Here is a 13,229-nt window from a genome sequence, read left to right as displayed (position 1 = left end):
CTGTGCTGTTCTATGCAAAGTAAAACAGAACAGAGTTCCTGCCCTCCCCCAGAGAGCAGTGGGAAGGGAGTGGCAGAGGAGAGTGTCACGTATGACAAAACTTCATGGGGACAATAACAAAGGCGTGTGTCAAGTGCTGTGGGAGTGAGGAACTCTGGGTACTGAGTAGTGTGGGTTCAATATGCGCCACTATCTTCCTAGTTTCTAAGATGCATTTTTATCCATTTGGAAATTTTTGTATTTGGCCAGAATGTATCTGGAATGTTGTTTTTCTAACCAGTGATGTACCTTAGAGTCAACCACATCTTTGAATAAAGGAAATATGGTATAAAAACTGCTCAGTAGAAAACAGACAATAAGTAAAAGCTGAATGAATGCTCTCTGCTTGGCCTCAGGCTGTAGCGATCTAGGAGGTCTTCATGCAAGTACGTTTAGGTCCTTCTGGTACAAAATGAACTGCCTTGGACCATACATCACCCTTATAAATAAACCCACAGCTGAGTCTATTATTTTTTTTCATTCTTTGGATACCACCCACCTTAGTTATCTTACCAAAAATCCTACTGGGGTAAATAAACATTTTCTCCAGAGATATGAAAGTATCCTTCACCCATTCATTCACCCATTTAATTAGTTTCCCTCATCACTCCTTGTCCTTGAATTACAATACAGCAAAAGTGCAAAGAGCTACAAACAAAGCAGTGATCTACAAATAGATTTACCAAGAGAAATTTTAGGAAAAGATATCCTGTACTATCATCTCTCGGAAGGAGGAAGCCTAGAAAAGGTCCAGGATGGTCATGCAATGCCCATCTCGCTGAGAGGCCTGGAAGAGGTCACCTGACTTCTGTCAAACAGTTTCCTCAACTATCAATGGGAGGATAGTGTAGGGCTGCGACTAGGGTGAGACTGGTGAGGCAATCACCTTGGTCACACATTTAAGGGTTGCGAAAAGATGTGGTACTCAGGATAAACATTTTAACACTGATTTTACATGTTAAAAATCAACATTAATGCAAACTCAACAAAAGTTTACATAAAAACAGAATTAAAATTATCAATTTTCCTTTTGCCTCAGGCTTCCATATGGCTTGGCAAGGCACTGTAACAGAGAGCTTGGCCAACCTTATGAAAAGCCTCAGAAAAGGATGAGTGGCCAAGTACCTCCTTAGAGAGGAGTGCCAGTTGGTTTTGTGGTTGTAATCCTCAAGCCATTCAACAACAAGAGCTAGTTTTGCCCCCACAGATACATGCATGTTATTTATTTAATGAACCAGTGGTGGCAACATAAGATATCCAATTGGCCAGTTCGCATGAACTCATGGAGTTCTTAAACAAGAGATCACATCTAAGCCCCCAGAGGTTGAAATTATGTATTTCATATTCTGTGAAAGCTGTCAGAAGGCATAACCTCAGCTCATCGGTCTTGACTGAAGATGACTTGGGATTTACATTTTACAAAAGAATTGTGTGGTTTTTACCTATGGATACTCTTAAGTGCCACTTAGCAAAGGAGTTGACAGAAAAGACTTTTTTGAAGTCACAGCTACAGCCCTAATTTAAGGCCAATTTGACATTAATTGTGAGACATTTCTTGCTTATCTGTTGCTCATTACTGCAAATGAAGTTTCTGGCATGAAAAAGAAATTTTGTTTTAAATTTTTATTGGATGAAAAGGAATTTGAATAAGTGCACAAGCGGAAATGATGTTATTTAAAATGGGTTGTTTATGTTGATCTGAAAACAGTATTATGAAAATTCAGAGGTTGATACTAAATATGCTGACATTGATATCTTATTCTGAGCAGAATTTCTTGAGTTTGCTATTTGGAGAAAAATGTAGCATATTTACAAATGTGGGTTTTTCCATGAAATAAAAAAAAAAAAGTTGTGTGGTGTACAGTGTCATTTTGACTAAAACCTCTGAATATGCTTCAAAATAACAGCATAAGTTCTTTAATCCTGGATTCCTTCTTTAAATAGAAAAGATGACAGGAGCCTAAATACTCGTTCTTGGCTATTGACCTGTTGGAATATATTTGTTCAGTAGTTAAATCTTTTTTGGAAATCACTGCTTAAAATGTTTAGTTCCTTAACATGACCATAGCCTCATATTTTGAAATCAGACATTTTCTAAATACAGCTTTATACAATGAAACACAAAACATTTCCACTTTGACATTGAGCTACAAAACATTTTTTTCATGGGTACTGTGTAAACTAGACCAGAGCTCTTAAAATTGCATAATAAATCAACACGGTGGAAGTGATTTCACTGGAGAGGTGTCTGATTCCAAAATTATTAGTATTTAGGGGAATTCCCTGATGGTCCAGTTGTTAAGACTCTGTTTCCACTGCAGGGGGGCATGGGTTCAATCCCTGGTTGGGAGAATAAGATCCTGCACGCCACGTGGCATGGCCAAAACAATTTAAAAATAAGTTAAAAAAAGAAAACAAAATTATTAGTGTTTATGAAGAAAACTGTTTGTCTATCTGCCCAGAGGAAGCAATAATTTATTTTAGGAGGGTAAAAAATTGCTGATTTGTAATTTTGCTTTAACGTTTCTTGTGATAAGTTGAAAAATTGCATTAAGGTGAATAACATGCAATTCTTAATTATAGGTCTGCAGAAGAACAGAATACAAGGCACATCTCATGATGTTCAAAGATGGATTATTGCTAATCACCTCTAAAGCCAGTCAGTATGTTGACGGGTTAGGACATTTCATGTTATTCGGCCCCCTCTGCATCCCTCCCCTACTTTATTCTCATTTAGTCCTTTTTCTTTTCTTCCCTCCAGTTTCAATTCCAGGAATCATAATTTTTGAGACTATTATGAAGACACTGCCAATTTTTCACATAGCATGACTATTTGAGTTACAGTACGTTTTGTTTCATTTATATCTGAATGTCTTATAAGATTAAAGTTGGTTCTTAGAATTTTTGATTGTGCCACATCTCCTTCAGTTTACTGACCTTAAATTAATGATTCACTTTGCTTGCATCTTTGATCAAAAATATAATTGCTTTTGCCAATAACTTTGCCAGTCTATCACTTTCCCCTCCTGGACTATGGCTGCATTTCATTTGTTCTGGTTACATACTGCCCTTTAAAATTGCAGGACTGTTTTCATTTCCCCCTCGATATTTAGTCTCTCACCCTTTCTTTCCTTCTAAGGATTAAATTTAAACATTTACTCTTAAGTTTCAAATTTCTCTTATTTCAGATTAAGTCTATGTTAACTGCTATTCCTCCAGCTTTGTGTTTTAAAAATCAACTTGCTCATAGGAATTAGTTTGTCTTTGGAAGAATTGGTTGGATTTGTTGTGGAGAACACCAGACTGAGAATGAAAAACAAACAAAGAAACATGCTTTTGGCCATGTTCTCTCACTAACTAGATTAGTGACATTGGCCATATGACATAATCTTGTTTCGACCTCAGGACCTCATTGATGAAGTTGGGGCAGATGAATTTTAACTGATCAGAGATTATCTGCTCCACTTTTAACATTTCCATGCTTCCAGTTTTCTTTTATTTTTCTGGAACATGAGAATAAAGGATGGTCACATGCATATTGCAACTGCTATCTCGATGGCTTTCTCAAGGAGATAAATAAATACAGGGCCATTAGCTTATAATCTTTATTTTAACCTTTCATATTGATATAAATGTGCTGGAGTTTACTGGACACAAAACTGTTAAAACAGCAAATCAGTATTTATATCTCTGTAAATGTGAATAATTGAAGCTTTTAAATATTAATCCATTTTTAAGCACCTGCTGATGAGTTAGACAATGACAAAAACGTAAAAGGCCAAAGAACAGAAAATCAACCCACCCACCCACCAAGCAAGAATTCCTGAGTGTCCGCAGCAGGCACAAGAATCCTTTAGCAGGCCTTTCAAAAGATGTCACCTCTTGCACTGTGAAGTACACAGATGCCTGAGGCAAATGTGGATGCTGTTGGCAGTACTGAGTTAAAGTCCCATACCTTGCAGCCTTCACACGTGATGACTCCGTAGTGGATCCCAGAGGATTTATCGCCACAAATTTTGCATGGTATCACTTCAATTTGTGCTGAAAGGGGAAAACAGACATTTTTGAGCTTACGGAGTTGTTTTCTTTTCGCCCTCAGATCTCCCTTCCCACCTTTCCCCGCCATGGCTCAGTGTTTGAAGACACTAGGATGGGGGTGGGGCTGTGAGATCACCCACTTCTATTTGAACGGCCCCCAGCTGCTTCTTCTAAGTAAAGGGCATCCATTTACCATTGTTTGTTTCGTTTTCCTCAAACTAAAAAATATAACCAGGGACCAGAAGTTTTCTAAACTTTTGCTTTCACAGTTTTCTCCTTTTTTTGAACTTGACCTTTATGTAGTGTGACTTAAAAATCCCTTGAACCTGTGGCTTTGGTTTTCTTATTTTGCACTTCAAACATTAAGTCACTGAGAATGATCACATTGTCTTATTTCAATATTATTTTACATAAGTAAATAAGGGAAACTGGAAGGGGTGGAGGTGACTTTACACATTAAGTGGTTGGATGATTACTTGTGAAAATGCCAATGATGAATCAGTTCAATATTTATTAAGCATCTATATATCCACTAAAATAATAAAGGTTGTTGACACAAGATAAGATATACTAATGACTCTAATAATTTAATCAATAAAACAAAATGAATACATGGAGATATCAGGGGAAAAAATGATAAAGCATATGGGTACTATCACTTCAATAGGAACTGAAATAATTTCATTGGAGATGAAGACATTTTGATTTTGAAGATTGTGTAGGAAGTACAAGGCAAAAGGCATTTCTGCAAGCAGAATGGAATGAAGGAGGCCCCGAATGATTGTGGCTTGTGATCACTGAGACAAGCAACTTGGTTCTAATGGAAATTTGGGCCATATGGTTGGATAGAGGGAATGATGTCAGATTATCAAGCTCTTGGGAGTTAGGCAGAGGAATTTTCACCTGACGTCACTGGCCATAAGGAATCAAAGAAGTGAATGAAGAAATTATGAAAGTGATGGTTTGGGTACTTTAGAAAGGTAAGTTTGGCAGGTTAACCAGACACAAATGGAGGCTACTAAAAAAAGGCTATTCCTAACCTGGGTGTTAGGAACTGAAGGCGTGAATTACATCGGTGGCAGGATAAATGGAGAGGAAGAAGCAAATAGACAGCTCAATGGAAGAGGTGAGAAGATAAAAGACAGGATGCAGAGGTGGAAACTGATGAAGAATCAAAGGTGACTTCTAGCTTCCTAGCCTTGGGTGTAAGATTAAATAGTAGGTTTGACATACATGGTTGGTTGGTAAGGTAATTCCTTTGTAGAATATGGTGGGGCATGGGATTTCCATTTTGCATGTGTGCAATTTGGTGTCATGTCTTGTAGACACCCGTGTATAGAACCTCTTGGAAAGATGATTTTAAGCCATCAGCTTTGAGGTTATGGATGAATCCATGATATAAACTTTATTTAGAATGTAGTAATTCCCACGTCACTGATAGTATTCTCAGTGTTGTTAAAATTATACACAGTAGGAAGATCTGCTATTCTTGCTCCCAATTTAAAATAATTATGCAAAATATGCTTCAAAATACTTTATACATCAATCTGCCACTTGGATGCTTTTCTACAGTTTCTCACCCTTGAATATACAAAACAAATAAATGCAAGACACAACCCTCTTTTTCTTATTGTTTTCATTAAAAAAATAATACTTAGCTTTAGGGGAGCACATTAAATTTTTTTAAATTAAATATTTCTCAGTAAGTTCAAATCATCTTTATAAGCAAAAAATTCAGTTATGTCCCTATTTTTCATATGAGAAAACTGAGGATCTAGGTGGTTAATGACGCCCTTGAGGTGACTCGGGAAATGATGATGGGAAATTAGCTGATTTTCCTGAGATTTCATTCAGTAACCCTTTCTCTGCTTCTCACAAAGATAAAATACAAATACAATTCTGAATTCCTATATTATTCCAATAGCACCAGTTAAAGAGATAATGATAAAAATATCAGGAGAAGAGACAAATTCAACTAAAATACTTATTAGACTAAGTGTTTCTATTTGCTTCTGATTTTATATATGAACTAGGATTTGTTTTCAAAATTTTGGGATATGAAAAAAATGTGAGATTTGATGTCACTCTATTCTGTTATGTCCCCCTGGATTCTAGTCCCTAATCTGTTAATGATTGGGTCCATGACCAAGAAAAAAATCTCTGATCTTGTTTTCTGGTTTGTAAAGCTTAGCTGACAGACTTCATAGAGGTGTGAGGATTAAATGAGATATTTTATGTGGAAGTACCCTGCAAATAGTAAAGAGCTACAAAATGTCAATCTTCATCATCACCATCAAAAACATCATTATTTCTGATGTTTCTGGACAAAAAATATGACAAGCCACATTATTATTCCTTTATTAAAAAATCTAATCATTAAAAAACCCAAACAAATGACACTATAAGCTTTTTGTACCAGGTTTTGTCTTTTTTTTTTTTTTTTCCAGTGTAACCTTTCCAACTGTGGATTTTTTACAATGATTGCAAAATTGACTAAAAATCCCAGGTATCCACTGTATAGTTGTTAGGTTTATATGATATTAAGTCAGAGGTGCTCTTTGCATAAATTACTCCCCAGGGAGTAACTTACACATGGGGAGAATCTGCTTCAATAAGTTCTTAATTATAAAATGATCTAAGTCTAAAGGAAATGAAAATAGAGGTAATTTGCCCCCTGGGGTGTGAGAAGATGTTCTGGAAAGCCACAAAGGTTATCTTACACAACTTCGGAAATACAAATGGGATAAGGAATGATTCGATAGAGCATCTGCATATTTATACATATTTATAATTCTAGCTCAACATGTAATCCTGAAGAACCATAAACATTTTAACAGTATTTTTAAAGAGAAAGAAGTCACTTAAAAGTGTATATGTGTAAGCCTGTTGTGTGGGAAGGGGTTATCAGTTTGGAAAACCTATGACCATTTTTACCCACTATGACAGAACAGATCATCTGAGGTTTATTATAGGTGAATATAAATTTAAATAATTTAAAGTACGAATCCTTTTCCTTTTCTCTCATTTAAAATAAACTGCTTCTGAGCTACAGATTCACAGTTCACACTATATATTTTATAAAGCACATCTTCAAGGAGGGTATTTCAGACACTAATTACGACAACACATCACATTATTGCTCCAATGTTTGCCATTTCTAAATGTCTTGCCATTACACCAGTCATTGTTTCCTGTGCGATTGTCTTTCGGTGACTGCAGATCTAGAGACAAGCTATTTATCGTGGTTTCAAACTGAACATCTAGGGAGGATTTGGTGGCTTGGACCTCACCAGCTGTGACAATGAAGGTGACAGAGGCTGAGGAGGGAGTTCAATGTCCATACTTTTGCTGGACTCATAGATTAATTCAACAATAGCCTCTGAGACGAATTTAGATGGGCTGCAATGCCCTGAGAGATGGCTTGAGATGTGCTCATTTATCAGGTTTTCAATTTCTTATATCGTCCTTTCACTTACATTTTTCTATTGGTAAGCCTCTGTGGAGACTGTAGTTAATTTTTATTTACCAATTAAATTTTCTTGTTTATAAAAGCAATCATATATTGTTTATTTGGAAACGATATTCTTACAGCATCAAAGAGTGTCAGGGAAGATTTAAAATAATTTGATGTTTAACTTCATATTAGAATAATTCATGAAGTACAACTAACTTAATATCCCCTGATTTGGCAGGCAGGTCCTACTCAACGATTGCAGAGTAGTAATCCAAATTTGTCTCCCTCTTTGAAGATGGCAGTTCTCACCCTGGAGTACTCCTGAAGGCCCTTCCTTGCTGAGGGGCCCTTAACACAGCATCACACAAAGCCACCATGCTTTTCATTCTCCCTGCTTCTCAAAACATACATATCTTTAGTTCTACTCCTTCAGAAGCCCCAGCTGTGACACCAGGTATCAAGGTTAAATAAACTAATCCGGGCTAATGCGTTAACTAGAAAATGAATCACTTTGATTCATCAAAATACCTTAACTGTTAAAAGCGTCCGTAAGGAATGGTAGTAATAATGGACCTTTTACGTACTTTCTGGTTGGTGGAAACATTTTTTTACTGTGTGAGCTCCTATGGCTCTCCTTTCCTACCATTCCAACTCTTATACCTCAACCTGGCCGTTTTTATATTCTGGCCATTTTAAATCCATTGAGGACAGAGTCCAGCTCATACTTCTTTTAAAATATTTTCTATGGAGCCTGAAAGAGAATTCTTATAACTCCTTAAAGCAATAGTCCTAATTTTTTTTCTTTCAGTACAACCAAAAGATATGACCCTCCCTTTTATGAAAGAGGCTTTAAGTAATACTGATTTTCCATATTTGGGGTGAGGAGAAGAAATCAAAATCTCAAGACTGGAGTGGATATGTATTTTGAAAAAGGCCCCCTGGTGATTCTGATATGATAAAAGGCTCCCATTGAGAATTAAATGAATCAAATTATTAACAAGGAATTCTCTGTAGCATGTAAGCCACTGCAAAGGAAATAAGATCCTGGGATAAGGCCAGAATCTGAAAATACTAAGGAGTGACCAGTAGTTCTCTCTATATTTCCTGGCTTTTGTTTGGGGGCTATACCTGCAGCATCTTTTGTTTTCTTAAGGGAAATATGAAGCATCTACCCATAACCAGGATAACTCCCATTCCTGGACACTGGGTTTGCCTGCCAGTTCCTCCTTCCCAGAATTTTACAGTTATGCTAAAAGTGGGCAGTGCATGAAGAACTCTTAATGTCTGAGTGAAGCACAATTTGCATATGTAAAAATTTCCAATACAGATGACTATTTTGGTTAAAAATCTTTTTGCAGATGGTCTCAGTAGCCCAAGTTGTATCTCCTACTTAGATTGTATCTCATGTATCATTTGTGGAAAATCTGAATTAAAATCCCTGTTTGTACTCTTTTCCTCTCTCACTGGCAGATTAAGTATCTACCTCTATTAGGTACAAAACTCTGTGATATCACATAGCAACAGCCCCAAAAGATGAAGCAGGTATTCTTGAAATCTGGTTCCACTGTAACTTTGATTTATCAGAAAATAGCTCCAAGATTGGGGTAGGATGAAAGTGTGGAAAAATGAGACCCTCAGGAAAAAAGTAAAAGTCTTTGAGCCTTTGCCCTTATACCATGTTATGTGGTAATTTGAAAAGATTCCAGATATTGGATCAGGTTTGTGTTCTCGTTTATCTCATCAGGGCACAGAGTATCTTAATCCCAGCATCCTGCTTAAATACCAAATATAGTGCATGAAATTCAGTGTACTCTAATTCCTACTGGAATGCCCTCACATCTATCAGTATTTGGGGTCACCCTTTCTTCTCAAGCTCTTCTCTGTAGTACTCAGGGTGGTGGTCTGTGTGAACTTTCTTTTTTCTATTCAGTTGATAGACAGCTTCTGAATGATCTAAAGATACCATTTATTTTTATATCACTATAATTCGCTACACTATATCATTGGAAGCTACAGTAAGAAAAAAATTACTATCATAAGATAATGGCAAAAAATGATTTTTTCCAAAGGCATAATTGGTAGGATTATCACGAAGGGAGTTGATTTATCTTTTGCATATTAGCATTTACCCCTAAAGAGTTGCTTGCTTACTCTGACTCCCCAGAAGAGTGAAACAACAGAGAACGAGACCAACAAAGACCAACAGAGAACAATGACAGAAATTAGTATTATCATTAGTAGCATTACTGATAATAAGTTAAATATCCCCCTTGGAAGCAAAGCAAATCACTTTTGTAAGTCGTCCTGGTTTTAAACTCATAATGTTTGAATTAATTCCCATTAAGTACATCTTGTCCTGTCAAAGTGTTCATTATAATGAGATAATGTGTGTGTAGGACCTGACGTCATTCAGGTTGAAAGCAGTTAATGCCTCCCATGACCACTCAGTGTGATCTGTACACCAGTTGCATCGGCAAGACCTGTGAGCATGTTAGAAATGCAGACTATCAAGACTTGCCCAAGCCAACTGCATCAGAATTTGCTTTGTAACAAGCTCCCAGGGCAGTATTCAAATTTGAAAAGAAATGTTCTATGATGTCCAGGTAATCACAGTTTTAGCTACTATGAGAATTGATGGAATTTTTAATTGTGCTGACATTACAGGAAATTAAAAACTTTACAGGATTCTGGAAAAGCACATTCTGCTATTGTCTTTTAGGCATTTCTCTTTTGTTCAAAAGGCAGTAAGACGATTGAAGGGTTAGTTATAAAAAACTCTGGTCATTAATTGCCAGGGCAGAAAAAAGAGAAGGCAGAGTATTCCCAGAAACATCTTGCGTTACTGTAATGAACATCCAGTGTACCGGTTTCCTTTGCAGATTTAACGGTTGTCAGCTGTGCCTACATCTTCTTCATGTTACAACACTGCATGGTAGCGTGTCCCTCCTCTTCTGTGGACTCCCTCTTGGGGTTCTGGATGCTAGCTCACTCTCTGGATCCTCAGTGTGAAAAAGCCTCTCTTGAGAAGATTAAAAAACAGTTTTTCTATTTTAAAAGTGGAATTGCACCAAGTTTACTTCTTTTGTTAAATGTAAGAAGGTCAAACAGTGTTTGAAACAGAAATGAACTCATTTCAGCTAGCCATGGTAATTCTGGAAATGAAACATTTGGAATGCTGCCCCATCTCATGAAAACAGATTAGTTAACATAGAGTTCAATAGTCATGATGGATACTCATCACATTCCTCTCCTCTATCATAGTGCCGTCTTGAGATCTGCTACTCAAAGTGTGGTCCCTGACCAGCAGCACTGGCATGGCTTGGGTGCTTGACAGAAATGTGGGCACTTAGGTCCTACCCTAGACCAACATAATCAGAATCTGCACTGTAAGAGAACCTCTGTGATGCATATACAGAGTAAAATTTGAGAAGTTCTGGAAGAGAGAAAGGAAAGACCTTCTACAATTTAACTCTCAGGGTATCTACCCTCAAGCTCCAACTCTCTGTGAAGAGAACTTTATATAAGAAAAAAAGACATGCATCCTCTTTGATAGCTAATTCTTCCAGTTATAAAAAGAAGAAAACAGCAGTCATTGTGCTGCAGTGAAAAAACTTGTCTCTCTTTAGTTCCTTAATTTGTTTCTGAACCCCTTTCTCTAGTCTCCATTTAGCTGAAAACTTCAATAGGAAATTCTAGTTTATGCAGCACCACCTTCACTGAAGGAGGGCAGGGATGGAGAAACTCCATGCACCAGGTCACACAGATGATTCAGAGTGACCAGGCAGAGTTAATTCTCTGGAGAAAAATTCAAAAGAGCAAAAAAGCCTCTTTTAGAAGATGAAAAAATACAGCTTTTCTATGTTAAAAATCTAATTGCATTAAGAGAATGAAGAGACAAGTCACAGACTGAGAGAAAATATTGTAAAACACGTATCTGATAAAGGACTTGTATGCAAAATATTCAAAGAGCTCTTAAACTTCAAAAACTGGGCAAAAGATCAAAACTGACACCTCACCAAAGAAGATATATGGACAGCAAATAAGCATATGAAAAGATGCTCAATGTCATATTATATTAGGGAATTACAAATTAAAACAACACACTTTTAGAATGACTGAAATCTAAAAAAAACTGACAATACCAAATGCTGGCGAGGATGCAGAACAAAGGGAATTCGTTGCTGGTGGGAATGCAAAATAGTACAGTCCCTTTGGAAGACAGTTTAGCAGTTTCTTACACAGCCACATGGTGTTACCATATGACTCGGCAATTGTGCTGCTACGTATTTACCAAGTGAGCTGAAAACTTATGTCTACACAAAAACCTGCAAATGGATGTTTATGGCAAGTTTATTCATAATCACCCCAAACTGGAAACAAACAAGACATCCTTCAATAAGTGAGTGGCTAAACCCACTATGGCACATCCAGACAATGGGATATTATTCAGTGCTGACAAGAAATGGGCTATCAAGCCATGACAAGATATGGAGGAACCTTATATGTATGTTGCTAAGTGAAAGAAGACGGTCTGAACAGTCTACATATGGTATGATTCCAACTATATCACAGTCTGGAAATGGCAAAACTCTGGAGTCAGTTAAAAAAAAAAAACGAAAAACAGTGGTTGTCCCAGGTTTGGGGGATAAATAGGTGAAACACAGAGAATTGTTAGGGTAGTGAAACTGTGCTGTACGATACTGTAATGATGGATACATGTCTATGCATTTGTTGAAACTCACAGAAATCCACAGAGCAGTACCACACAAAGAGTGAACCTTAATGTAAACTAAGGACTACAGTAAATAATAATGTGTCAGTATTGGTTCACTAATTAATTGGTTCATTAATATATCACACTAATGCAAGCTAGTAATAATAGAGGAAATTGTATGTGAGAGGGTGGGTGGATATATGGAACTCTGCTCAATTACTTTGTAAATCTAACACTGTACTAAAAATTCTATTAACTATTAGAAATAATTGAATTACTCAAAGTGCTTCTTTTGATGGAGGTAGTGAAAATCCTCTGAGACAGCCCCAGCAAAGGCAATTGACAAGCATTTGTTTTAGGCCACAGATATGTGCAAAACCAAGTTTCTGTCTCCAAAGTGAATACAATGATTGTACAACCCCACACAGGTTTACATAATCTCGACACAGGGCAGACTGAGATGAATGCTAAAATAAACCTGGAAGAAGTATATTGATTTCAACTAGGGAAAGCTGGCAAGATTTGATGGATGAGGTGGCTTTTGAGCTGGGTCTTAGAGAGTAAACAGGGTAGTTAATGGGGTTAAATGAAAAATAAATAGTAGCAGAATTCTTTTAGAGTTATCAAACAATCATGCTTTTATCTGTAGTCACATATGTCATATTGAACCATATGAATTTGCCACCCTTTTGTGCAAGGAGATAGTCAACGTTGGCGATTTCATGTGGTTCAACCCAGTTTCACTGTTCACTGTGCTCTAAGATGTGGTTCCTATATTACATTATTTTCAAGAGTACTTGAAAAGGCCAATTAAGAGGGACATGGTTGAGAAATATAAAAATAAAGCCACTAAATTATATATTTGAAGGTAAACAATTCAAAGGTTGAAACAGGAAGACTAATTAACACTCCCCCGCCCCCCCATACACACCAAGAAAACCCTAAGCAACTGAAGTGTGGGGTGGAAAGGACACAGTACTATTT

At 36.9% G+C, this 13,229-nt stretch overlaps 1 protein-coding gene across 1 annotated transcript in view; it reads right to left on the bottom strand.

Annotated features, from left to right (window-relative positions):
* The window catches only part of RORB (RAR related orphan receptor B), a 179,180-nt gene that overhangs the window by 46,406 nt on the left and 119,545 nt on the right, over nt 1–13,229 (bottom strand). Inside the window, exon 2 of the mRNA XM_060100898.1 lies at nt 3,995–4,080. Coding sequence (XP_059956881.1) covers nt 3,995–4,080 — 86 coding nt within the window. The remainder of the gene's footprint in view (nt 1–3,994; nt 4,081–13,229) is intronic.

This window comes from Mesoplodon densirostris, chromosome 6, assembly GCF_025265405.1.
Source record: "Mesoplodon densirostris isolate mMesDen1 chromosome 6, mMesDen1 primary haplotype, whole genome shotgun sequence".
Lineage (NCBI taxonomy): Eukaryota > Metazoa > Chordata > Mammalia > Artiodactyla > Ziphiidae > Mesoplodon > Mesoplodon densirostris.
The sequence above is the reverse complement of the archived record's forward strand: the minus strand, read 5'-3'. Positions and strand labels throughout refer to the sequence as shown.